Consider the following 26,730-nt stretch of genomic DNA (forward strand, 5'->3'; position numbering starts at 1 on the left):
TGGGGTTAACTGGCCGAGGACCCTCACTCCCTGTTAGCATGATCTCTCCCAGCGAATCTCGATGTTTGCCCGTAGCACTTTTCTACTTCCTGCCCTTGTGCTCCGTTGTGCAAATTTTCAGAGCAGCGGCAGGTATTTTACTTAATTTTTTTGTTTTGTTTTGTTCATCATTTGTGCGAGTCTTCAAAATCTGCTTCTCTCCCTGTGAACAGTGAAGTGACACAACTGAGCCTGAAATGCAAGATGTGGCAGCTATAGGACCAGTGTGGAGCAGTGCATAGCTTACAGGGTGCTGACTGCTATTCGTTATAATTCCATACTTTTCTTTATGTTCTGTCTGGTATGTGGGCAGACAGAATCTACAATCTTTATTCACTCCAACAGCTGTAAACCTCAGATCATGTGTAATATATCTGCTCTGTGTATGGCTCTGATTAATGGTGGGCAGGTAGGGTAAAGAGGGAATGAATAGAAAGGAACTTTGGATTTCTCAAAATACATGGAGAGGTAGAGTTTGGGTTTAGTGGAGATCAGTAGCACTGATTTCTTTACGCATTCCTTCTTTATCTTGCCTCTTTTGCCTGGAAAGGCAGAAAACGTGGAGGTATTCCACAGTCTCATGCCATTTTCTAAATCTAAATGCAGATATGACAAGCATTATACTCTAAGCGTACCAAGGAAACTCATCCTAAAATTGTCTAATTTAAGAACTTTCATCCCTGATGAATTCAGCATCAGACTTTTGCTTTGTCTTAATGATGCAACCTAGGGGGAATGTTCTCTAGCTTTTCAAAAAAAGTTCAAATTAAAATGCTTTTTTCAATGTGTTTTTATGTTTGGGAATTGAAAACCAGTGTGTTAGACCCTTGTGGAAGTTTAGCACTAGGTCTAGCACTTGAACTGCGTCTGTCTATGCTCAGCAATGCATGAGTAAAATGGATACCTCTTTCTGCATCCATGCTCCACTTGGTCTGGGATGGAGGTGTATATATACATTTTTACATTTGTCTTTCTTTACAGTGAAATAGCTCATTTCTGTCTGAAGTTTCTGCCTGTTGGCCTCAGTCTTCACAAGAGAAAATACTGGTCCTGCCTTTAAGTCATAGTCCCAGCAGGACTTTTAAAACTTCTTATACTGTGTCCTGACAACAAAATAAAATGCTTAACTGTTTGGAGGGAACCATTGCTGCAGGCAGTTCTAATTAACTCGAAGCTTTTCCTTTCTGGGAGTGTATATTTAATTTCTTATACTGGGAATAACAAGCAATTAGTGCTATGGAGCACCAGGCACTTTACCTGCATACCTGAGGGAGGCTGAGGGTAGATACTGAGGGTGCATAAATACTGTAATTCAAATCAAGTGATTGTAGATGTTTTTAAATAGCATCTTTTATACTTATATAGATGCTTCTTTATTTATATAGTTGCAAAGGGCTTTTAATTTCTCAAAAGAATATGTACTCCCGTGTGGATGAATTAGCGAAGTCTTGAATTCCTGATCAGAAGGCACTGGTTTTTGGTGTGTGTTTGTTTTTAATTTTATTATTATTTGTTTTTTAAAAAGTACACTCATTACAGTGTCAGGAAATGTGTATGCTGTGATCCTGTTTCTGTCCATCGATATTGATTAAAAAGCATAACTGTTTAGGATTAGATCCCTAGGGAAAAATTATCTTTGCAATTGAATTTATTCTAGTCTCCTGTTGCTGTGTGTGTTACTTGAAATTTTCTGCATTTCAGAAAATAATCGTAATCTTTGCTGTAGTCAATGCTAAAACAGCTTAGGTGAGTGAGGACTAGAGGAGCCAGTGTAGGGCTGGGTAGGGAGCCCTCGCCCTGAAATAGCAGTGAAAAAGTTCATCTAGTGGTGAGACTTCCTTTGTGTGATCAACTTCAAGGCAAAGAGGTTGAATTGCTAGAATGTTTGATGGATTATTTGGTTTTTGGTGGATTATTATTTGTGTTTCCTATGCATTATTTTTTTTTCTTTGCTTTTCAAGTACTTTGGTGATTCCTATACCTGTGGCAGCAGCTAGTGTGCTGGACACGTTCATAGAGCTGTGCCCCAAGTTAAACTCTCCGCTTGGGAGAGAAAACGCAGCACAACTTGGAGAGAGCAAGTGGAAGAAAGAAGTTTCAACTGTTGCAGTAATATTAATTCAATAGCTGATGCACAAAAGGTTTTTCATGTTGGCCAGGGTTAAGGTGCTCCATACAGGTCCACATTCCCGAAACGTGAATGACGGGATGTGGGTAAGCGTGTGTTTACAGCCCGCTTCAGCTGCGGCGGAGATAGTGCTGGATAAACTCGCCTCCTCCATGTTCCTCCTAATCCCTGCTGGGTCTAATGCAGCAGTGGTTCAGTAATACTTGTTTTCTTTTCTTCTTCTCCCCTTCCACCCCCTCCTCATGTGAAATATGATCTCTTAGGCCTGGTCTTCTGCTTTGGCAGATTTTTCAGCTCTTGAATGGAAGAAATTAACCACTTAGTTACTGTTGGGCTAAAACACGTTTTACTGGTCCTCCTGGCTCTTCCTGCAGCCCTGCTCAGAATTACACAAGATAGCCCATGAAGTCATTAGCTTTGAGCTCTCAGTTTTAACCTCTTGTTTTAACTTTACTTTTTCATCTGCATTTTCTTGCCTTTTCATTTAACAGAAATACGGAAATGCTCCCACTCAAGATCCGAGTCAGTATTTGGCAAAGAAACTTCTCTAAAATTTATTTTCTGATACTTTCCAAGTATGTGACTTTCTGATTGTGTCCTGGCTGTCTGCAAGCCCTCTCTTCTCTGGTCTGGCAGGAAATACTGAACTTCAGTAGGATCCCTAAACTGATGTGACTGTACCTATCGCACAGAAACTCTCAAGTCCTCGCTCCCTCTTTCGCAACCTTAATAAACTGCCCAGACAAGGGAAGTTAAGTAACTATAGCAAGTAGGAGTTTGTGTGATTTTTTGTGTCTTTAAGGTAAGCTGCTATTTTTTCAGATATGAAAAGTGCAAGATGCTTCTTTCTTTTTCTTTGCCTGCAGATGTTTCAAAAAGCATTTAATGGAAGAGGCCCAAAACTTGTTTAGTGATTCATGAAGAGCCCCTTTGGACTTGAATTTAACCTTGCAGGCTTTAAATGCTAATACCCTGGGCAATTCCCTCTGGAGCTCATAACACATCTTCATTTTTTACATGGTGAAGACAGACCACCATTGCAGGAATTTAGTAGTACCCTCTGCCTTGTTACTACCTTAAAAAGAAGGATTCTGCCCTGTTGCTTGAAAGGAATTTCAAATAGTTGAACATCCCATCTCTGAAATCCCACCACTTCTCAGCCGCCACCTCTTTCACTCATGAAAATTGCAAATAACAAACATCTGTTAAATCAAGGAGAAAAAAACAACAAATGCACATGCTTCATTGCAAAATCTTCTGTTTTTTTCTGTTGATGTATACAGTGGACTTTTTGTAACCTGGCTTTTTTTTTCTTAAAGTTTCTTCCTGTGAGAGTGCGACTTGCTAAGTCCAAGTGCCAGAAGTGTTAATATTTCACTGTGCGTGCAGATAGCTCTCTGTGCTCCTGCAGGGCCATTCACGCTGTGCTAGATGGTTTCTGAAGGAAGGAAAACACTCTCTTCCCTCAGGTGTTAACTAGCCTTTGTTCGAATTCATGTGTAGGTTTTCTTTTTTTTTTTTTTTTTACAATAATGCCTATTGTAGAGTGGTCAGAATAGTAGCAAGAGGCTTTTGTTTTTAACATGCTATTTTAACTAGCTATTGTAAACATGTCGGCTGAATTTTGAGAACAACTTCAATGGAAAGGTAGAAGACGGGTCTCTAAATACTTTTTGTACATGAACTGGAAAAGGAAAGTCAGAGAAGTCTACATAAAAAGCTGGAAGAAAACAGAGGACAGTGGAGTGGTTCTGAGGTAGGGCAGTGCTGGAGAAACTGAGGGTGGCATTACACAGATCACTGAAGGCATGAAGGTTCATCTGAGCAAGGTGTCTGGGCAGAGCAATAAAACCACTCGAGTTCTGCCTGGGTATACTTCATTTATGCCAATGGTCTTACCGATTCCTAGGGATCGCCAAAATAAGTGGTAGTCAGACATCCTTCGGTATCTTGCTTGCTTGGGCTTTCTTCTTAGGTGGTGAACAAACTTGGAAGGTTTTAATGGGCTAATGTAGTTGTTCTATGTGCAAACACCAACAGGGACTTTTCTTACCCTCTGCCTGTTAGGTGGCAGGTGTTACAAACAAATCACAAAGGTAATTGCCTTTTTGTGTAGTGCTGTCGTTGCCAAGTAAGCAGAGAATGTCTGAGTGTCCTTGTTTTCACTACTTACAAGGTGTCAATGAACAATTATTGAGACGAAGAGGTGATTGACTCAAGACACAGTTGTTTAAATCTGAGGTGGCTTTTAATGGGCTGGGTGTGGGACGTGCACTCAGCTCTAACCCCGCTGGTCTTGGACTCGCATGCTGCCGTGCTTTCTTTGGCATACCATAATAAAGCTCTCATGACTGAACGTGCGTGACCTACTGAAGTTGTACTCATTGCAAACCTTTTTACACGACTCCACCAGACAGTGTTCTGTGCTGCACGTGCCGAGAAGGTAGAGTTTAGTAGCCAGCATTTTAAAGCTGCTGCTCCTCTCAACCTAATACCCACCAGTATCTTCCCAAAAGTTTGGCACATTGTATCCAAGAGTGGATGGAGGTGTTTAATGGTGAGGATCTGAAAACCCAAAGGAAAATTGGAATCTGTCAACCAAAACTGGACCAGCCCCCAGGAAAACAGGCAGTACTGCATTTGCTGAAGGATCAAAGCCCAGCTTTGTTACAGCTGTGTCTATAGCACATGCTGTGGTCATTCATGGATTTCAACATAGGCTTCTTTGATCATTTTCATATACAGATATATTTTTAATCAGGTAACGGTGTTAGAATGTGTTATTCCACTATGTGAAAGATGTCATCAGAAGAGAGCTATGTAGTATGGCAGTGAGCTGTGAATGCCCAAAATCATGTGTAACTTTACCACTTACTAAGAAAAATGCATCTTACAAATGATGTGATTCTACATTCCATTGCTCCATACATCCAGAGACAGCAAAGTGCTTTACAACTAGCCTGAGTTAGTCTTTAACACCTGTGGGGAAATTCTCAGCTGCATTTACAGAAAAGCAAGATAAGGCACAGGTAACTCAAAACTGTAAGCAAGAATCTGCTCATTTTCTGGCGTGCTCCTTTGCTTTAACCACTAGTTTGTGCTCCTTCTGTTTCAAGTGAATTTTTCCATCCCGAAACAGCTGAATGTGCCTATCAAAAAATTCCCAGTGTTGGGGGCTTCAGACTCTGTTATCTTTCCATGTTTTCAGAAGAGGATTTTAAAATAAAATTAAGCTCTGCTTTTAAATGGGTGATGAGCACTCAAGCTGTTTTTAATGGTATCGCAACAAAATTCACTCCAGCTGCCTAACGTTGTGGGATCATGCCAAAACTCACTTTCTGTTCATGGAGTACAGTCCTTTCGCTGCTGCTGTCATGCGTGTCTGTGATCATTCTCTTTTGGAAAAATCTGGCCTCAAATTTTGGGTAGCTTTAAGAAAGTAAAGAATAAATAGCTGTGTGCTAGAAGAAGCTCAAACATGAAGGCAGTTGGCTAAATAGGTTTATGCTCTTGTGTGAGCATGAACAATAAAGGCTAATGGATACTGGATTGCATTAGCAAGAGCAGAGCCAGCAGGTCGAAGGAAGTGATTATTTCCCTCTTTTTGGTGCTCGTGAAGCCACATCTGGAGTACGGTGTCCAGCTCCCTCCTTCCCCCGTAGCAGACACTGACACGCTGGAGGGCATCTGGCCGGGGCTGGAGCTGGCCGTGCCCCCCGGGGCCACAGGAGCTGCCTTCGTCTGGTCGGGGAAGAGGTGGCTGGAGGAGACCCAGTGTGCTGGTAACCACCTAACTGGTGACCAGAGAGACTCTTCTCAGGGGTGCACAGCAGAAGGAGGAGAAGCAACACTTACAACTTGCAGCAAGGCAAATCTGGATAGTTCTAAAAAGATAAAAAGTGTTTCATGCTGCCCAGCAGAGTCGGTTAAAGTTTAGCTGCAAAAAGCCTGGAACAACCTCATCTAAATAGATAGCTGCCCTCTGAGCAGGAGGTTGAACTGAAGACCTTCCGAGTCTGCTCCCAACCAAAATTGTTTTGCCATTCTGCAACAGAGAGCCTGAGTTGAAGGTTGCATCAGTCACTCTGTAGGCCAAAAGTCTGCACGCTTTTCATGACTGATTTTATTCTAAGATGTGTATATGACAAACAAACACAAAAGGGATTAATAGATGTCAGCCGTAAGAGTAGCAGACTTTGTGTGACACTACCAATATGGCTTTTATTTCTGTATCTCCAGTTAATTTCATGGCATGCAGGAAAGGCAGAGGGTATTTGCTCAAAGTATTTACAGCCTAGTTTGCCATGACACAAAAGAGGAAACATTAAAGGTTGAAGTTTGTGGCAGAGGGACCACACAAGCTTGTCTTCGTGGAAACATAAAGGGAATTAATTTGTTTATCTACAGAGGAAGCTATCCCAGCGTAGCTCTTTGTGTTTAACTCCCCGAGTGGATGCCTTTCTCCTACAGTGAGGTTCTTCTGTAAGCGGGTTAATTTAATTTGAGATGAGGCATTCTTCTTCTGGAATAAGAACCCTAGGAGTTCATCAGGAATGTAATCAACATTAATTTTGCCAGTGCTCATTGTATGAACCTTAATTGTTAATTGCCCGGGTGGTGTTCATGGGGGGCAGCCTTTGTACTGCTGGGGGAATGCTTCGGGGACTGCACGTTCCTGCAGCTGAAGGAGAAGCAGGGTAGGGATGCTCCTCACCTGGAAAAGAAGTTGTGTGCAAGATGCCCTGTCTGCTCTTACAGTGTTACTTCATCCCAGTTCCCTGAACATGACACTGGGCCTAAACACGTGATGATGGAGCTCCTCCTGTGACTTATATAACCTCCAGATCCGCTTTTAAGTTTTCATTCCACTATAGCCCTCCATGCACAAGTTCTTGTTGCAGTCTCATCTGAAGGTAGACAGGCAGGGAACAAGTAGATAGGTGTTGGTTTCTCTTGAAACTCTCGTGCTTCCATAAAATAGAAATCTTCTCCCAGAAGTGGAGGGAGGAAGGGAGGGCATGGGGAGAACTGCATCGTCGTCTTTCTAATGCATGTGCAGGCTGCCAAGGATGGGGGATCGGGTCCGTAGCCTCATCTCTTCTCTGAACTGTCTAATTTGAGGAAATGTTTAACTTCTCTTGCTGTTCCCTGGCTTATTAAATGGGGTTATTCATGTTCATCTTTTCTGAGAAAAAGTGTGAAACCACTTTGAACATCACATTGTCCTTACTGTGATTATTTCTTTGCTAGAAATTACATGGCTTGTGGTAGTTAAAAAAAAGTGCAAATGCTATTATTGCAGTTCAGTATGGGTTGAGAGACCAAGGATTTCTTTCCAAGCTGTCTTTCAGGCGTATACCCCACGGATCAGAAGTCTGAGGCAAAGTAATGCTGTAAAATAATGTTTAAAGAGTCTGAGCAGTGTTTGCTGTTTCAGAGGCATGGTCCTCAGATGCTGGAGGCATGCAGAGTTTCCCCTAAAGTACTGAATGTTTGAAAACGTTGGAGGGCAAAAGAGCCCTAGCTAGTCAGTAACCTTGCCAAAATAAACTGTCAGATATAGAGGGAAGTTTTCAGGGACAAAAATGAAGGTTTGCTCCTTTGTTGGTCCCGCGTGTGACACCCCAAGCGCTCCGCACGGTGCAGCAGAGTTTGTGGTAGCATCGGCGTCCCAGGCCGTTTTTCCCAGCCTCTCTGTTTTGCACCCCTGATGAGCTCCGCACCCTGGAGCACCTCTTGCTCCAGACAGCAAAAGCACCCAAAGGTTCGGGAAATGAAAGGGGATTTTTGAGTGGGGAAAAAATGCAATTGTATACACCCCCAATTTTCTATCTATCTCCTTTATAAAGATACATAGAGAGAATGTATAGATGTTTAGAATATAAGTATATGTAACAAAAGTGATGGCTGTTTTAGAAAGGAGACACACAATAATGCTAGAAAGTCAAGTATCAATTATGCATCAGAACTGGCGAGCAGTAATTAACATGTCGCCTTGAGAAACCTGCAAGGGAAATGCACGGTTAGTAGGGGAAAAGAAGGGTCGGAAGTGGGAGAGTGGGAACTTTTGGCCCTTTGTGCAAGAGGAGTAGTCTCCTGCGAGTGTAATTGCATCAGCTGCGATTTGAATCCGTTTGCCTGTAATTATCACAGAGATGCTAAGACGGCATCTTTTGGAGGAGGACCTCCAGCTCCCCTGCAGTTTTTGTCGTGGGCATAGCTCTCAGTTTGCTTCTCCCTGTTACGGGACGCAGTATTTAAACAGTTCCCTTAATACACTGTGAAATTACATGCTTTTAGGACTTCGACTGTTGCCTACGATTCACTTGGTTTAACAGAGCCGTGCACAAAGCACCGCAAGCAGCAGCGTTATTCCTTAATCCTGCCTTCCCCCTTCCCAAACCACGGAGGGCTCTCCCAGGCAGGGGAAACTTGTTGATTGTCAGCCTCTCTCGCGTTGGGGGAGCAGGCAGGCAGGCAGGCAGGCAGGAGGAGGGTTAAGGAGCGAGGGCGTTGCTCGGCTGCCTGATGTCATGGAGGCAGGCAGCGGCTGAAGGGGGCCCTTTGTTGGCAGCGGAGCCCCAGCAGCCCTGCCTGCACCCAGCGCCCGGCGGCATGCGGGCAGCTGCCGCAAACTGCGGGCAGAAGTGACTCTGCCCGACTTGGTTGGCTTTGCTTTTTTCATCTTTTTTTTTCCCCTCCCCTTTTTTTCCCCCCTTCCTGTCTCCCGCCAAAAGAGTTGGGAAGGAGGGAAGATGGCTGGAGTTAACTCCCCGGGAGAGGAGATGCGGGGCCCCAGGATTTTCTGCCTCTCGGGCTCGCCCTTGTAATGGTTTTCAGAGCGCTGGATTTCTTAGACTTTTCCTGGATATTTTGATTTAGACTTTTCCTGGATATTTTGGTTTAGACTTTTCCTGGATTTTTTTAGACTCTTACTGGATTTTTTTAGACTTTTTTTAGACTTTTACCGGATAATCCAACAGCACGAGAAGAAGCTGAAGGGGGGGGGAAGGGAAAACACACAGCCGAAGCCAAACTCTAACAAATGAAAATGTTGGAGATTTGCTTGAAATTGGTGGGTTGCAAATCGAAGAAAGGGCTTTCCTCCTCCTCCAGCTGCTACCTGGAAGGTGAGTACCTAAGGGGGCCGGGGTTGGGCCGTGGCCCCCAGGAGCGCGGCAGCCAGAGCCAGCCGTCGGAGCTGCGCTCCCGGGGGGTACGGCCCAATCCCACCTCCATCCCAGACACGAGTTTTATCCCTTGTTTGCAAGTTGGGGCCAGGCTTGGGGGGACATTTGGTGCTGGCCAGCTTTAGGCTAGGCTTTTGCATGTGGAGGCGAGGGAACCGAGCGGTGTCCGTGGCATCCAGACCCCAGGTGACTTTCATTAGCTGCATATACAAAGGGAGCGCGGCTCTACCATTTATGGTTGTAAAATGTCAAGTGATCTTATTGCCGAGCCCATAAACAAAGCTGTATTTTCAGGCCTCAGCTTTGCTTTTTTTTTTTTTTTTTTTTTGCCCGGGGAAGGATTTCCCTTATTTTGGATGTGAGAGGAAGATGGTAAAACCAACTCCAGGCTCAGGAAGAAAATTTAGATGAGTCCATCAGTAAAATATTTTCAGTGTGCGTTAATACATAATCTCTTGGTTCGTTTTGGTTATCCCCTTGTAAGTTTGCTTTCTACAGGCATTCATTTAACTGAATTTTCTTGCGTGTTTGCTTTTAAAAGGTGATTTTTGAGTCACAACCGTGGTTATTAGTAGACACTGAGATGTTAAACATATGGACCTGACTAGCTCAGATTCAAAGCTTGGGCCACAGAGGCACTGTGCTGGGCTGGGGGACTTTGGTCTGAGGTCTTGTTTGGTGTGACCTGGAGCAAGTTCTTCACCCCGGTGTGGTTTTGCACCCTGCCTGTGGGGCAGCGTTGCAGGTCCCCCCGTGCAGCCCCAGCCCCTTTGCTGCGTAGCGGGGCTGTGTCCCTCCTGCTGGGGCGGTCCGCGCTTCTTCAACTTCTTTTGTGTTGCTGGATGTTGCTTCGGTAAAAATAATCCGCATGCCAGGAGGACCGTGCTAACTCATCAAATCAGAGGCACGAAAGGCAGCAGCTGATTTCCCAGGGCCTATCGCAAGTCGCTATTGCTCAACTCTCGAATATTCAGTGGAGAAATGGTCCTTGGAAATTCATAGGTTAGGAATCTCAAAATCTACAAATGGCTTCTCGTGGCAAACCCATTTGAAGTAGTTTTGGATCAAGATTCTGTACTCATCAGATGCCTTTAGTGGCTCTGACGAATTTTCTGTTGTCTAAAATCAAAGGGCAGTTTCCAGAGGACTTTATTTATTTAAAGTTTCAGAAACTTATTAGTGGGCGGATGCGTACAAGTAGTTTTGATCTTTCCTATGCGACTGAATTCTCCTGTGATCTTTTAAGTCTATAAAACCTCTATCTGTGTCCCCTTCCTCTGGTCCTGCTCGGGCACGGCCAGGCTGTGTGGTGAGGAGGAGCTCCGAGCCGTGCTGGGCCTCTCCTTTCTGTGCTGTTGGATCTTTCAACACAGCCCTGGGAGAAGAGGCAGAGCATCTGGGGCCTCTCTTCCCTGCAGAAATGAATGCTAAAGAATGATGTTACAAGGGTGTTACCCTGACTGTTTTTGCAAGTTTTCTCTTTTGTGTGTGTTACACCCCCCCACTCCAATTTGCGATGCAGTTGCATAATAGGATTAGAGCATGGTTTGCCTTGCACCATATAGGCAGTATTGAGTTAAGAACGTGATCATCGACACAATAAATATTGTAGCAGTTCCCACCTTCTGCTTCCCTGAGACTGTGGTTGCGTATTTATTTTTTGTGATGGGATGGGAAATGAGCATTGAAACAACTTTTAAATCATTCTATCAAAGTAGCTCAGTCTCATTTCTCAGCTCAGCATGGAGCAAAACTGAAGCCAGCATCCAACGGCATGTTAAAGGTGAACAACTGAGGCAACCGCAACCTTAATGCCGGGACAGTCGGTTGGAACACAGGCAGCCCAGGACCCAGCGTAACTGACTGTAGGTCTCTTGGAAAGCAGGGTGAGAAGTGAGGATCTGTACTCATCGGGGAGGGGGGTAAAGGAGGAAAAAAACCAAAACCCCTAGGCTTTTGTGTTACTTGTTTCTAAAGCTGAAGGTCCCCACGTGGTATTCCTAGGCAGCTTTCTTACTAAAATTATTGTGACATTGAAAACCCTGTTGAGGACTTTCTTGAAGAGTAGTGGAGGCTTGCCCCAAATCCCTGTACTCCAAGGGTACAAGTGAAAGTACACTTGCATTATTACCCTTAAGAAGATAACAGGTTAATTTTGATAGCAGCCACTTAAGCTTGCAGTCCTGCGAAGGCCAGGCTGACGGATCGTGAGAAGGGGGCAAGCTTGTGTCAAGGGCCACGAACCAGGGACCATTGCTCCTGGATCCCTGTGAGCAGCGTGTGACAGCCGGTCCGTTCCCATGTGCGTCCCACAGCCTCGCTGAAGCTTCTGAAAGGATTAAGGAGATGGTGGTGATATCACTGGAGGATTTAAGTCTGCTCTTGTTATCTTAGTTGTATGGGAAGCTGTTGGGGGGGGAAGCAGAAAGTTTCTTTACTATATAGTAGACTATGAAACCTTAAGCACGCTTAGAGGACGAAAGGTCCATTAGTTGTGTGGAAAACCAGTTGCAGCCAGGAGGATAGATTCAATTTTACTTAATTCAATTTCTTCTTTTGGTTTTCATGTGTTAACAAAAACATGGCAGTGTTTGGTTGATGAATAGCATGGGACTGTAACAAAATCAAATCTGTTGTATTTTTAAACACACTTCTTGAAAACACTGTGTTGAGGTTGGGTTTGATACAAGGCTGATACAGAGTCAGGCACATGTGTAGGTGTACATCACAGGTCTTTTGACCAAGTATTCGGAAATAATTTTTTTTTTAATGGTGATCCTCTACTGAAGACTTCTAGGCTCTGCTAGTTTGCAGGAATGAGGATTGTTTGTAGAGTTGTCTTTGTGGTGGTGTGGAGGGATGGCGGGTGCTGCATCCCATTGCTGTGCGCTTTGCTGCGTACAGGAGGGCTTGCCTGCTCACTGAAAAAGTTGATATTTTCTTAACTTAATAAAAAATAAGTTTAAACTGGTTCTAACGATTACAAAGATTTCATATTGATGTATAAGCTGGCCATTTTTTGCCCTCACTTTTATTTCCACTAGTAAATACTATTTTAAAATGTGAGAGATCTGAACTTCTGTCATCAGCTTTCTCCTTTCTGCTTTTGCCAAATTGAATAATTCCTTACCCACATCACACCAAGAAAGGGTAAAGAGTGGAAGGGAAGAGGCACAGCGAATACTGCTGCCAATCTGATCTGGAAAACAGAACGTGTCCATGTCCCAAATAGGGGCTGAAATAGTCTTGCTGCCTTTTTGGGCTTGCTCTACCACTGAAAGGCAGAAGCCTTGTTTAAAACCTGTCAATGTTCTCTGTAAAGTTTAAAAACTGTTTTGGGGACACTAATAAACTCCTTTGTTTTCTAACTGAAATGATTTCTGTTCTGCCAGCTGTCAGATTGTCTCTCCCCCCCCCCCCTTTTTTTTTTTTAGTGTGTCTTGTTACAGCTAGGGTGGACAAGCCTGGGGAGGAGCAGCAGCCCGTAGCCATTGCCCAGTTCCTGGAGAGTTTCTTTTTTGTGCATTTGGGGACATATTGAGCCAGACTCAAATCTGCAATGCCAGCGCCTCGTCCTGCCCGGTGTTGCTGGGATCAGCAGGCAGGTCTTCGGTCCATCTGTTAGGAAGAGCGAGCTCATTAAGATGGCGTTGCTGCTTCCCAGGGCAGAGCCTTCTGTTTGTTTCCTCTCTTCCTTGGCTATTTTGTGCTCCTCACCTCTTGGCCTCTCATCTACCATCACTCAGTAGAGTTCTTGCTTTTAAATATGTTTCTGGCTTTGTAATGGCTTGCTAGTTATGTGCTTGTTCCAGTGGTTCTTGCCTGTCCTATCCGTATTAAAAAGTCTGGCTGTTGGTGCTTGTTACCATTTCCCATGGGTTGTGGTTAGGAAAGGATTATCATTTCATAGGAAAAGCTATAGCTGTCTTCAGACCTAAAACTGATCATCCACAGACATAGAAGTCCTTCCCTGAGCAATCTGGGCCTGTTTAGTAAAACAGGGAAATATAACAGTAAATCTTGATGATTCTTGCTTGGTTCTTTCCCTTCCTGGGGCAAACTTCATCACCTCTGCTCCCGTAGTAAGGAAACCAAAACAAAAATGTGTATTTCTGCAAACTTTACCTTTACAAAGTGTCATTGAAGTTCACTTGGATCTAGTTACTCTTTCACCTTCCTCTCCAGGGGCTATAATCTAAGGCCAGGCAGCATCTTAGCAGCAGATTTGGGAGTAAAATCCCAATTTCCACCATACCCAATATTCCACTCCATATATCTACAACTGTGATTAGCTGGCTGGAGAAGGATGACACTTGCCATGTCACTAAGGGGTTATAAATGGAATAAACTTCATGAATGAACTCAAGTGGAACCTGCAGGCTAATGTAAGAGTGAACTTTCAAAAAAAACCCAACAACCTCAACCAGACAAACCAACCAAACAAAAAGCAGCAACAACAAAAGCCCTAAAATGACAGAATCATCTCTTGGAGGAGTGGGAGAAGTCACATCATCTGGGGTACTTGGTGTTAGACAAGGTAAAACCTGCGCTTGACTGTGAAGGCGTGTTTGTGCCTGGGCAATGCAGTAGGAGCCTTGGGTGGCCTTGTTCTCTCGTGTTTGAATTCAGCAGACCTGGTTGTCAGTATTTAGAGTGCCGGAGGCTGCTGGTGGCCGTGCGAGAAGGGGCACAGCCTGCCTGCGGGGCAAAGGCACCTCGCTGGGGGTGGAAATAGGGTAGCACAGGAGGGGAGGCTGGCCCAGCACAAGGGGAGTGGGTCTGATTGAGAGAGGCTGGTTCTATTTTTGCACTTCTTCACCTCAGTATAGAAACACACAATATTTAAAAAGTGATCATTTGTCCTCATGCCGGCTGTAAGAACGTGCAATTTTCAAATATCAGACAAGAGCAGAAGTGACAGCAACAGCCTTTGCTGCAGAAGGTTATATGGCCGGTGCTGTGGAGTGGGTGACAGGAGAGGCTGAGCATGATCTCACTTAAAGGGATGACTCTGAAATAAAACATGAAACCTTCCTTCTTTTTGGAAAGATCTGGTTTACAGATTTTTATTTATTTAATTTTTTAAAATCCATATTCCATCAGGCATAGGGAATCCATGAGGGCCACTACGGAAATACTGGGACAGAGAGGCAGCTGCTCCATCATACATGCTCAGAGTTGGGAACATTTGGGTGTATTAAATCTGCATAGCTATTCTGCCATTTATCATCATTTCTTCCAGGGCAAAAAGAAAGTAGGAGGAATATAGGGAGAGAAGCTTTAGATAGCATGTGCTGTATATCCAAAGAGATTTCTAGATATATTCCGCGCTCCTTCGCTCTAGAAACCTCGTGGAAAAAATGCACAGCACAGTTTGTAAGACCACAGGATGTTTGTTTTGTAGGGAGACAGGAGGTCTCTTCCTTCCCTCGGGACAGCCCTGCAGTCAGCTGTGGAGGAGCCGAGTGTAATTCTGTGCTTCTGCCTGTTTTCCAACACTTCCCTTAAATTACTAAGGAAATTTTGCTTTGCGTTGGTCTAGACCAGAATTGTTCGTTATCTGAGAACTTCTTACACGGTCCCTAACAATGATTAATGACTTCATATAAACAACAATTAGCCGGAGATAGTTACACTTATGAAACCTTTTAGAGTGCAAACATAAATATCTCCTGGTAAAAACTTAATTTAGGGGAGAATTGAAGCCATTCTTATGGCCACTGCCTCAAAATAAAAGCTGCTGTTAGGTCTTAGTTCGAAGTCTGCTCTGCTTTAATTAAGAGGCGTCATTTGGTTGGTGTTAGAGGAGAACTGAATTACGGCATTACCTCAGGACTCCTCCCAGGAATCCAGGTGTCATCCGCAGCATGGTGTGGTCCAAGTAATAAATTACAGTCTTGCTGAAACACAGCAGAAGACAAAGTGGATGCATGGAAAGAATCACAGCACAGAGATAACAGATTGAATTACGCTTGCTTCCTGCCCCATCGCCGTGCCAGGATACCCTCCTGTAGGTACAGCAGCCAGGCTGATTTATTGGGAGGAATCTGGCCCATTGAAGAGCTCAGCAGTGCTGTAAAATTGTAGTTAAAACCAACGGTAGGAGGTGAAGAAGCTGTAGTGTTTTGAAAAAGACCTTCAGTACCTATGAACAGCAGTGTCTAATTCCTGCTCTGAAGGACTGTAATGTCTGGGCAAATTTACTAGAGAATAGCTGCTGACAGCTGGCTGTGTGTGGCTCCCAGATGGACATGTCTTGTCTGCTTCTCTCGCTTCATGGTTCTGTGTCCTGAGTCTGCTGACAGCCTCCTCTTGGGGCCCAGACCTTTAAAAGTGTGTTTTGTCATGGTCTATCAAGCTTCTGCTACACTCGGGTCACCACAAGTCTGCTCTTTCCTTTACGCTCTTCTCTGTGTTGACTCAGGGCCTCATCTTCCCTTTCTTGCTGCCCTTCAAGCTTCATTCAGTCACCATCTTCCCCATCCCTGTTCTTAACTTGGGGTTCCTCCCTTCTGGAAATGTCAACCCTAACCCAACCCAAGAGTTGGGTCTTTCATCTCCCTGTCACGCTGTCCTGCACAGCGGGCACCTCCGTTGGGGTGCCAGCGGCTGCGCAGGGGGGAGTCATCTTAGAGGATACGGAGGATATGAGCCTGTCTGTGCGCAGCATCCTACGTGTTCCCTGGGGGACTTGTGTGGTTTTCCAGCTTAGCAAATTCTCATATGCTTATTTAACGGTCCTTGCTCTTGCCGGTCCTTGGGTTTGCAGACAGTTATCACTGAGTCAGTGTTTGTAGGAATGTCATCGAGCAAAACCAGCTTGCCTTGATTTTCGCACCGCAGCTTGCAGGTGTTTTCGGCGTTTGACATGGTGTTGTTTCATGGTCTGAATGGAAGCGCATACCTTGACATCCATGGGCAATGAGTCCGTCCCAGCATTGCTGTGGCCTGGGCATGAGGGAGGGATTCTTGCAGAGTGCTTGGCTTTCCTCCCGCATCCCCATCCGTGGCCATGCATGAGCCGTCCTTCACTGGGCTGCAATCGCGCTGGAGTTGGAGGAGAGCCTGCCTTGGATTTCCTGCCTTCCTGTTGAATCAGTCCCCCGTGGGGGAGGCATTTTCCTTCCTAACAGAGATTATGGTCTGTCCCACCGTGCAGCACGTACCGGTTTGTACCGTATTTGGGGGCGGGGGGAACATCACGGCGTCGCTCCTCGCAGAAGTTGTGTATCTGCTACTTGCAGCTCTCTGCTGTCTGTCTGTTCCAGGTGTTTACTGATGGTGTAACTCCTTGGAGTATCTCCAGTCACTGCAGCGCCCTGTGTTTGATAAGGGAGCTTAATGGGCTTGACAGGATCAAAGCGTTTTCATGGTAAAATGATTATAGCTTAATTTTCTGAAAGTGGATTTTCTGTTTCTTTTCTCATTGTCCCTCTTGAAGCAAACCCAGGCTATTAAAATGTATTCTCCTGCAGGGGACAGGAGGGAGAAGCAAGGATGTCAAGGTGCTTTAAAAAACCACCCAACACACCACCACATTTTCTGACTGTGGTATGGCCAGTGGAATCATTTAGAAAGCAGAATTATTTGACTTCTCTGATTCACTATAAAAATATATCACCCTACAGATACGGTTTGGCTAGGAAAACTGGTCCAACAGTGTGTATACTTGCTGTTTTGCTCTCTGCCCACACATATGATCTTACCTTTTCCAAACAATACAGTAGTACTTGTGTTCATAGAATCGTAGAATGATTTGGGTTGGAAGGGACCATTTTTGGATCATCTAGCCCAATGCCCCTGCAGTGAGCCTGCATCTTCAACTTGAGCAGGTTGCTCAGAGCCCTATCCAACCTGACCTGGAATGTCCAGGGATGGGGCGATATGCGTTCAGAAATAACGACCCAGAGAGCATTTACAAATGGTGATCTGACCAACACAGCAGGGATGCCAGATTGTCTGTGGGTGAATCGTGGCACTTTCAACACCAAAGCTTAGCAAATAATGAACTTTCTTACTGTTGTAGGGTTGGGGTTTTTTCTCTGTGTTTGGTTGGTTGTTTTGTTTTGTTTTGTTTTTTTAAAAGAATTTCCCTATTGGGAAATGTATTTTGGGCCTGTCCCAATCCATGCTTGACTTCCAAAGGTTTTCTGCTGTCAATCATATCAATTCTTCACTGGTTTATTGGTGCAGTTTATACCAGATTTCCAGCAATAGTGTTAAAAGCATATTTTAGTGTGATTGCATCTACGTGGCAGCCCCTTGCTAGTTAGTATTACAAGAGTGAAAGAGAGAACTGTGCTCCCAGGTGACCTGATAATGTAGAAGACACTTGGCCTGGGATTTCTCCCTCCAAAGCGCTGCTTCCTTTGCCTGTGCAGAAAAGGGATTCAGCAGTGAGTGGGGGGAGCAGGCGGGGACTGATGGCAACTAATGAAGAGCAATTTCGTGGCTCAAGGGGCTGGGTGCAATAGTGCCGTGTTTCCTGTCCCCTTAGCTGCTCTGACGCGATGGTTTGTGTGCAGTGCTGTGACCTTGCTCAACGAACTTATCCAGATGGAAAATAACTATGCAAAACCCAAGATTTTTCACAGTATTTTGTCCTGGGTTCATGCCAGCACAGTCACCCCCGGGGCTGCCAGCACTGCTGGGGGTGGCACGTTGCAGTGACGGGGTACAGCTACCTGGATCCTCACTGCCCAACTCTTGAACCATGGTCTGGAGGGGAGGGCTTCCTGGGGCGCCTGGAACAAAACTCCCTGATAGATTTGGACTTGCCTGATGTTTACCCAATATTACATGCCTAATACGCTGCAGTGTACAAAAAGCTTTGGTGGTGGTTTTTTCTGTGAAGCTCAGTTTTTAGGAATCTCTTTTTCTGGAGGTGTCTCTCCTAAAAATGCAGAAAGCTCATTGTGCGAAGTACGCTCACTGCTGTGCTCTGGTTTCGAGAGTGGCAAGCAGGAGAGAGGGCAACAAAAAAGGCGCAGGCTTGTACTCAAATAAGAGAAATGATTAAAAATACTGTGAACAGCAGAAGTACATATCTCATTCTTAAGTACTATGTCTTCTAAATCTTGCCCTGCCTGGCGCTCTGTGCTGCATGTTCTGGCGATTTAATTTATAGGATAATTATGGGATTTACCTTTTAAAGGTCTTGGGTTTGTTTTCAAAGCCTAACCATTCCAGCAGTTAGGCATGAGCCAAAGGATTTGCAAGCAGCAAACAGCCTATGTGAGCAGCATTTGCTGGAGGGAGGGAAAGGGGCTTTCCCTCTCCTGTGTGCCGCGGGAGGCAGGAGCTGGGGGCTTGGGGCAGGCTGGGGTCAGCTCTGGAACAAGGGTGTCCTGCCTGTGTATCAGGAGATATGCATTAAAGAACTGTCCTCTGACACATGAGGAGCACACACGTAAAGAAACGATGTAAATTAGAAAATGAGAGTGCGTGGGTTAACCAGATGGCTTTTATCAGCAAAAATGAACCTGCTTTGTCCTCGCTCTCTCCTTCTTTCTCCAGAAGCCCTTCAGAGGCCGGTAGTGTCGGACTTTGAGCCCCAGGGTCTGAGTGAAGCAGCTCGCTGGAACTCCAAGGAAAACCTTCTGTCCTGTCCTAGTGAAAATGACCCCCATCTCTTTGTTGCACTGTATGATTTTGTGGCGAGTGGGGACAACACTCTCAGCATAACTAAAGGTAAGGTAGCTGGGCAGAGCAGTACTGGGAGTGTGTGAGAATGCGTAGAAAGAAAAGCTGCTGTGGAATAACTGAATTATACAGTAAACCCTATGGAATTCTATTTTTTTTTACTGTGGGAATTCTTCTTAAGCAAATATAAATATTTCACGAAGTCATAATCTTTTAAAAGTTTAAAACTGTCTGAAGCTTTTGCATTGTGCAAGAAACTGTTTGCCAAAACTAAGGTCTCCATTAGGAGCAAGAATTTGAACTTGAGAAGTTAAACTAAGCTGATTTTAGAGGCTGGCCTCTATCATTTTCATAGTTCTCCAAAACACAGTCCCTGTATGAAAAATGACTGTACAGACACAGCATTTTCTTACTCAGTCCTTCTGTTCCTTATGTGTACTCTAAGTCACATTAGTTTGCCTTGCTAATTGAAATTTTTTTTTTTTATTGTTTATCCACTCCTGTTCTCTCCTAGCCCCATCAAGCCAATTCAGTTCAAATAAAATTTGCTGAGCTCAAACAGTATCAGAGCTGGTGCAGAACTCTGCGAGAGCCCGACAAACTCTTGAAGCATACATGTGACCTTATTTGGCTTTGATATGTCTACTCAAGCTTAAAGAAACATGCATGCTCCCTGCACAGTCAGATACCTGTTCTTATGGGTGATTATTTAATGATCTGTTAGCCAGAAAGAACCTATCTTTGTCCTCAGCTCCCAGGTTTGCCATGTCTAAATGTATTTTCTTCTTGCGCTAAGGTGAAAAGCTCCGTGTCCTGGGCTACAATCATAATGGGGAATGGTGTGAAGCCCAAACGAAGAATGGACAAGGCTGGGTGCCCAGCAACTACATCACCCCTGTGAATAGTTTGGAGAAGCATTCCTGGTATCACGGACCAGTGTCACGAAACGCTGCTGAGTACCTTCTGAGTAGCGGTATCAACGGCAGCTTTCTTGTCCGAGAGAGCGAGAGCAGTCCAGGACAGAGATCTATTTCACTGCGTTACGAAGGAAGGGTGTACCACTACAGAATAAACACTGCATCTGATGGAAAGGTAGGCTGCAGGCTGTCCAAACCATGAAGGAAAACCTTATCGGTTTACTTTGTCCACTGATTGTATAAGGTCAAGTAGTAACAATTGAATTAAGCAGTTCTGAACCCTGATCACCATGTTCATCATCTATAGTTAATAAATAAACAATAAACTGCAAGATTCCGACACGGCTGTGACAAAACAGTTTTACTCCTTTAGTAAACTTCTGGAGAGGTATTGTACAGATCAGTAGCAGAGCACTTCAAGGTAAGAGGTACTAGAGTTACATCAGAGCTGAATGTAATGGATATCATTAATAAGAGAGTCTGAGGATGAATTCTTGTCCCATAAGTTCAAAAGGTAATCTCTTTGACTGCTAAATCAGAAGTCAGCGCCTTGTTGCTAATAATCCTGTAAATATTAGGGACAGAATGCTTTTTGAGCTATTCTGCAGTATTTTTAACTACTGTTTTGATTTCTCTACAGTATTTCAGCGTGATCATTGGAGACGGGTAGGCACTTTCACTTTTATATGGGCCCCGTCTCTAGTTTATTCCCCACCCCTGCCCCAGATCGCTGTGTGCTATAGCAGTGTTGCAGTGCTGTGCTTTGTGGATGCTGCAGAGAAATGTTAGCGTAAAAGTGTAGTTTTCCATGGACTTTTGTTTGAATTTCATGGAAACATTTCTACCGGCATTGAATTTCAGAAAATCTTGGTTTTTAACAAATCTGTTGTAAGCAGTGTCTCTTTAGATCCTGTGCAGAAGTTGAAGTGTGGGTCTGGAGCATAGCTGCTGAGGCTCTTCTTGCCAGCATCTAGCAGATGACAGATTCTGTGCTGTTAAAGTACTTCAAAAGAAAAAAAGAAATTTAAAAATCAAGTATAGTAGTGACCCACCATGGCCAGTTTTCTTCGTCCTGCGAGAGCTTTATTCTTCTCACAGCAATGTTGACAGCAAAATCTTTAGTATGAAAACATAAGGAACCAGTACATAATGTTTCCTATCTATCATCAGACTCATCACTCTAAAACCTTTAATAAGATAAATAGAATTTAGTCAGTAATGAAATGCTTTTTTTCTGCTTTTGCAAACAAATTCTAATTGAGACGATTCTGGCCATGTTATTTAAGGCAATGTAGTTCCAAGTTATGGTGCTTTGATTCTTCCTGTTTCCTTTTGTGTAGATAGACTCTGTGGTCAAAATCATCACTGGGAAATGCTGATATGCAGCATACCTGGAGGACTGCATGGCAATGTGGAACATTATTCCTCCTCCTGCCCCTCTAGTTGATATTTCTTCAATTCACACTGATGCTGGCAGATGAGCAATCTTCACATGTGAACATTTTGAACCCAGGCCTCCTTCAGTTGGTGTAAATAAGCATGTGTCCATGATGTGATAGCACACATTCTCCATTTTATCTCTAAAAGGGTTTGGCTTATGAAGGCTTTCATGCCAGCAGAGCTGTTTTTATCCAAAAAAACAGTTCTGCAGAGCTACAGTAATCTGTTCAGGTCTGTATTAGCCAGGTTACCTGTTCATTTTTCCACAAAGTTGCTTGAACTGGTGTTTTTGAGAAAAGGTGCAGGTCAGCACAATTCACTAAAATAGGTCTGCAGCTGATGGTGGTTGGAAATGCAAAATCGAGAAGCAGCAGTGACCAAGAGCTGTGGCTCCTGAGCTTTGGCTGTTCATGTGGGGGTGAGCAAAGAGGTAGCCACGGTGCTACCCTATTGCTGTGCCAAGGGCTAGCATCCTGGCACAAGGGGCGGTTTGCCACGTCCATGCATCAGGCACTGCCGTTCTCAGCCTGGTGTGCTAAACCACATCAGTTGCAATTTGTGTTAATGAGATGGGCAGTGAATTGCAACAGCTTAGCGGCAGACGCGCTGCCCGCGCTCCTGCTGGGCAGGGGGATGCCGCGCTCTTCCTGCGCCCTGGCCCCAGCTGTAAAAACTGAGGAGCTCGGAAGAGAAATAGCTAATATCCCTGCTTTTCCCCCTGTGAAATGGAGACTGCTGGAGCAGGTCCCCCGCTCTAAGTCGCTCATGTCGCACTCTATTACCCGCTTCGCAGCAGAGCACGGCTCTGCCGAAGAAAAGCTCTTACCTTCAACTCCCAGAGCACCTGGGGCCTTCTCAGCCTGCTGTATCATTAGTCAGCCTGTCTGGGGCATTTAATATCCGCAGATGCTGCAGGAAGGATGAATGGCTTTGGTGGGATCATATCCTATGACCGAGAGAACACACTATCGGGAGAAAGAGGTATTACGAGAAATATGTGGAGCAATTTGCTGCTCGGTGTGGAGGTGTGCCATGCATACCTACTGGGTAAGTCCTACCCAGGCTTTTCCCTGGGGAAAATTGAAGGGTCTAGGAAGAAGGTCGGAGGTGTGTATGTCTTAATTTTAGCACTGTTTGTACTGAATGCATTGGGATTCAACAACTTAAAAAAAAAAAAAAAGAAAAAATTCCTCAGGGAATTGTACAAAATTGTACATACTTGTACAAAATTCCTCAGGGAATTTTTTCTTTATTTCCCGGTTTAATGGATCATATTCTTCTGGACCACCTTTGAATGTTTTGTTGGTTTGGGGGGGGTTGGTTTTTTTGTTTTGTTTTTTTGTTTTGGTTTGTTTTTTTTTGTTTTTCAAGGAAGGCATTAAAAGCGACCTTTCTTGATTTGGCTGGCACTGTGCAGCTAGTCATCTGGTAAACCACTTCCGTGGTATAGAGGATTTGGTTTTCCTGACTTGATAGTACTTGAGTCAAAGCCTCCTGTTGAGTAACCCAACTGAATAAACACCATTGTCCAGCCAGTTCTTCAAATCCTGCCATCCTCAGTATTAAGGACGCAGGACGCATGTCCCGCTTGAGTGTCTTGGAGCCTCCAGTGGCTGAACTGGATGCAGACTTGCTCCTTTGTCATGGATCTTCATGGATTTTTTTTTTCCATATGGATGTTTAATTTTGTCTGCTGACTGAGGATGGGGAATCCCATCAGGTTAAGGATGCGTTGGAGGTTAGCATGGACCAGTTTAACCACCCTTATAAAATATACTAGCCGAGGAAAAGAGATGTGGTCTGACGGCAGAAGCTGCAGATCTGTGGTTAACTTGTACAAGCAGAGCCCCTTGGAACAGGACTGGTGTTACAGTTTGACGATATAAAAAATAGTGTCAACAACATAGCCAGGAAACAAACTGTGTGAGTCCCTATGTAACCTCGCACGCTGCAGAAACGCTGAGTCTGTTACCTCTGTATAAGTACAGTTAGTAGCACCAGGTGGTTTTCTTGGGGTAAATTATCCAGCAAGCAGCTTGAATTAAGGCTTGGTAATCGGGGTCAGCGGAGAAGGGAGGTTGCAGTGAATAGTCAGAGTGTGTATGCGGCTTGCTGGGCTGCATCAGCAGCATGCTGTTCATAGCTGCTCCTTGCTTCATCTTCTTGTGATACATGCTTCTAATTCCAGATGAAGATTTAAACACAGTGTATCTCTTGATTTCTAGTAGTGCTGATGGGAACTAAGACCTTCAGGAGTCAGTGTTCAGATATAATCACTGAGAGGTTAGAAAAACTCTGCCTACAGAATGAGCAAATCTAGTGGGTGGATGTGGTTTTTCAATGTAAGTGGAAAACTTCATGTGTGTTAAGGCATGGGAGTGTTGTCTTGTGGCCTGGACAGGGTGATCCTGCTCTGTACCCCGTCCTACTACGGGTTGGCTGTGAAACCTTTGGCCATATGTTTAACTTCCTTCTCCATCTGTAACGAGATAATCTGTCACACAAAATATAGGTATCTCTAATTCTCCCCAGATTTTGAGATCATGAGATATAAGCCATTATAAAAGCATGGACAGCTTCCTTCACTATAATTCTCTAATACTTCCAAGTGATCCTGGGGTTCGGCATAATTTTCTCTATAGATACTTTAATATTTTAGTCCTCAATGTAAGATGTGAGCTGCTGATACCACTGCTAGTACTATAAGTCGTTCCCAAACAGGTATGTCTTGTTTTAAATTGTGGTTGCACTGGCAATGCTGGCGGTCCAAGCCATGCAGCTGTAAAAACCTCTTTTACGTTGTCACTTTTCTGTTCTCAGAACATCTGTTTTTAAGGTGATTCTACCTCTTTGACCATGAAAGGTGCAGGTTTTTGTTTGTTTGGGGTTTTTTTTAATCATAGTGTTGAAATGAGATTTGATCCAGTTACTTTAGCTGAAAAATACCTGAGAGTAGAGGGTCGAGAACGTGTTCGCCAGGAGGATGCCCGTATTTTCTAGAGAGAAAGTTTCCACAGGAGTTTTGTTATCAGCAACTGTAGCAAAAGAAAAACAAGAGTGAAAGGAAAGCAGCTTTCTCCAGCCCGGTGTGTAAAACCTTCCACTCTGAATGCTCATGCACATCCAAAAGCGTATGCCTTCTTACCAGAGTAGTTAATGGCATGGTTTTTGCTCAAGTGGCTCACAGACAGGTTAGCCACTCTGCATCTTCTCACACTCCCCCGAGCCCAGGTGCTATTGCCACCAGAGGAAATCCTATTTTGACTGGGGGTTATGATTTCTCAACACTGGATAGGTAGGTTTCTACCACATAGTTGCCTTTTTTGGATGCCAAACTCTGTGTAATGTTCACTTCCCAGAAAACTTACAAGGGGCATCATTCTGTTACAAAGGCCATAGCTTGAAAGCCAGCAGCCACCCTGTACCTTGTAGTAGTCTAACCTCTCTGTGACTATTTGTGGGGTCATTCACATCTGTGTGTGTTTTCTCCTTTCTGGGTTAACTATGTGCCTGAGCTGAACATTTTCATTTTCACTTTGGTCACAACAACCCCTTGCAATGCTACAGGCTTGGGGAGGAGTGGCTGGAAAGCTGCCTGGCGGAAAGGGACCTGTGGGTACTGGTTGACAGCCGGCTGAACATGAGCCGGCAGTGTGCCCAGGTGGCCAAGAAGGCCAACAGTGTCCTGGCCTGTGTCAGAAATAGTGTGGCCAGCAGGAGTAGGGAAGCGATTGTGCCCCTGTACTGGGCACTGGTGAGGCCGCACCTCGAATCCTGTGTTCAGTTTTGGGCCCCTCACTACAAGAAGGACGTTGAGGTGCTGGAGCGTGTCCAGAGAAGGGCAACGAAGCTGGTGAAGGGTCTGGAGAACAAGCCTTATGAGGAGCGGCTGAGGGAACTGGGGGTGTTCAGTCTGGAGAAGAGGAGGCTGAGGGGAGACCTTATCGCTCTCTACAACTACCTGAAAGGGGGTTGTGGTGAGGTGGATGTTGGTCTCTTCTCCCAAGTAACTAGTGATAGGATGAGAGGAAATGGCCTCAAGTTGCGCCAGGGGAGGTTTAGATTGGATATTAGGAAAAATTTCTTTACTGAGAGGGTGGTCAGGCATTGGCACAGGCTGCCCAGGGAGGTGGTGGAGTCGCCATCTCTGGAAGTTTTCAAAAAATGTGTGGATGTGGCACTTCAGGACATGGTTTAGGGAACATGGTGGCGCTGGTTTAATGGTTGGACTTGATGATCTTGAAGGTCCTTTCCAACCTTAGTGATTCTGTGATTTTTACCTTTCTGCAGCTCCTTCCAATAAGTCCATGACCTATGTAGATTGTTGGGGTTTGCGAATTCTGGCCATAAGTTACCATACATACATAAGCATGTGGCTCATTCTTAGAACCTTAAGTAGGGAGTTGGGCAACCAGGATGCTGAGGGGGAGAGGCACTTTTGTCTGTCTCTGACTTCCTTGGATGATATGTCTGCTCTTTTCACTCACCTTTACTTATATGTAGTGCCTGTGCTTTTGTATGCTTCGGAATATTTGGTTCTCTCCAATGCCTCTTGTACTCATTTTTGGATTTGATACAGTAAACAGAGGCCTGCAAAGGAGTATCGACACAGAAATTGCCAATCTCCAGTCTGCTCTACTCTAGTTTGAGGGTGATTTTTTTCCTTCCCTGCAGACATTCTTTTTTTTTCTCTTGCAAATGCATCTCCCTTTTCTGTTGGACATGTTCACTTATTGATGGAGCTTCATAGATGTGTTTTCTTTTGCTGTGCAAAAATCCTGGCTAGGTGGAAGAAGCTGAATTTGACCCCAAGTCCAGGATTTCTGCATGCCTGGTAGCCCCGTCAACTTCCCAGCCTCCTGAAATCTCAGACAAATGGCCACTGCACATGCACAAACGGTTGAGTGCATATCCAGCGAGTCGGAAGCATTCGGAAAGTTTGATCATAGCTGTCGGCACGTAATGAGCGCAATAGGACCAGTGCATCGCACTCATTTCATAGTGCCTGGACTGCACGGAAATCTGGGTGGTTAACATGGTGCTGCTCTTCCTGGGAGGCTGTCCCTTGCCAGACCTTGGTCCTTTGTGAGAAATGGAGCTCTTTCATCTTATGTGTGCGGCTGTCCAGCATAGGCTGTTGCACTTTGATACAAAGATTTCTCCCTCTCCTCCAGGTGTTATCAGCATAATTTGAAAAAAAATTAAATTTCTAGCATTTGTCACCTTGCCTAGCAGAAGACTGGGCTTGAGTGTGAAAACAAAGCTCTGGTGGTAGGGAGTCACTTGTCCATTATCTTTAGTAGGCTTTTAGGCTTAAAACGGATCTTCTCTTTAAATGCTACAAAGGTAACAAATGTAGGTTACTGTGCCACAT

The 26,730-nt window shown here is 44.6% G+C and overlaps 1 protein-coding gene across 2 annotated transcripts in view; it reads left to right on the forward strand.

The window, feature by feature from the left end:
* The window catches only part of ABL1 (ABL proto-oncogene 1, non-receptor tyrosine kinase), a gene marked incomplete at its 5' end in the record, with an annotated part of 80,479 nt that overhangs the window by 38,191 nt on the left and 15,558 nt on the right, over nt 1–26,730 (forward strand). Inside the window, 3 exons of one of the 2 annotated variants that reach the window (XM_082009196.1) lie at nt 8,407–9,297; nt 18,874–19,047; nt 19,796–20,091. In XM_082009196.1, coding sequence (XP_081865322.1) covers nt 9,213–9,297; nt 18,874–19,047; nt 19,796–20,091 — 555 coding nt within the window. Of the gene's footprint in view, nt 1–8,406; nt 9,298–18,873; nt 19,048–19,795; nt 20,092–26,730 lie in introns of those variants that run through there. The other variant, XM_082009195.1, reaches the window with a different exon arrangement.

Source organism: Phaethon aethereus, assembly GCF_964289735.1.
Source record: "Phaethon aethereus genome assembly, chromosome: 20".
NCBI lineage: Eukaryota > Metazoa > Chordata > Aves > Phaethontiformes > Phaethontidae > Phaethon > Phaethon aethereus.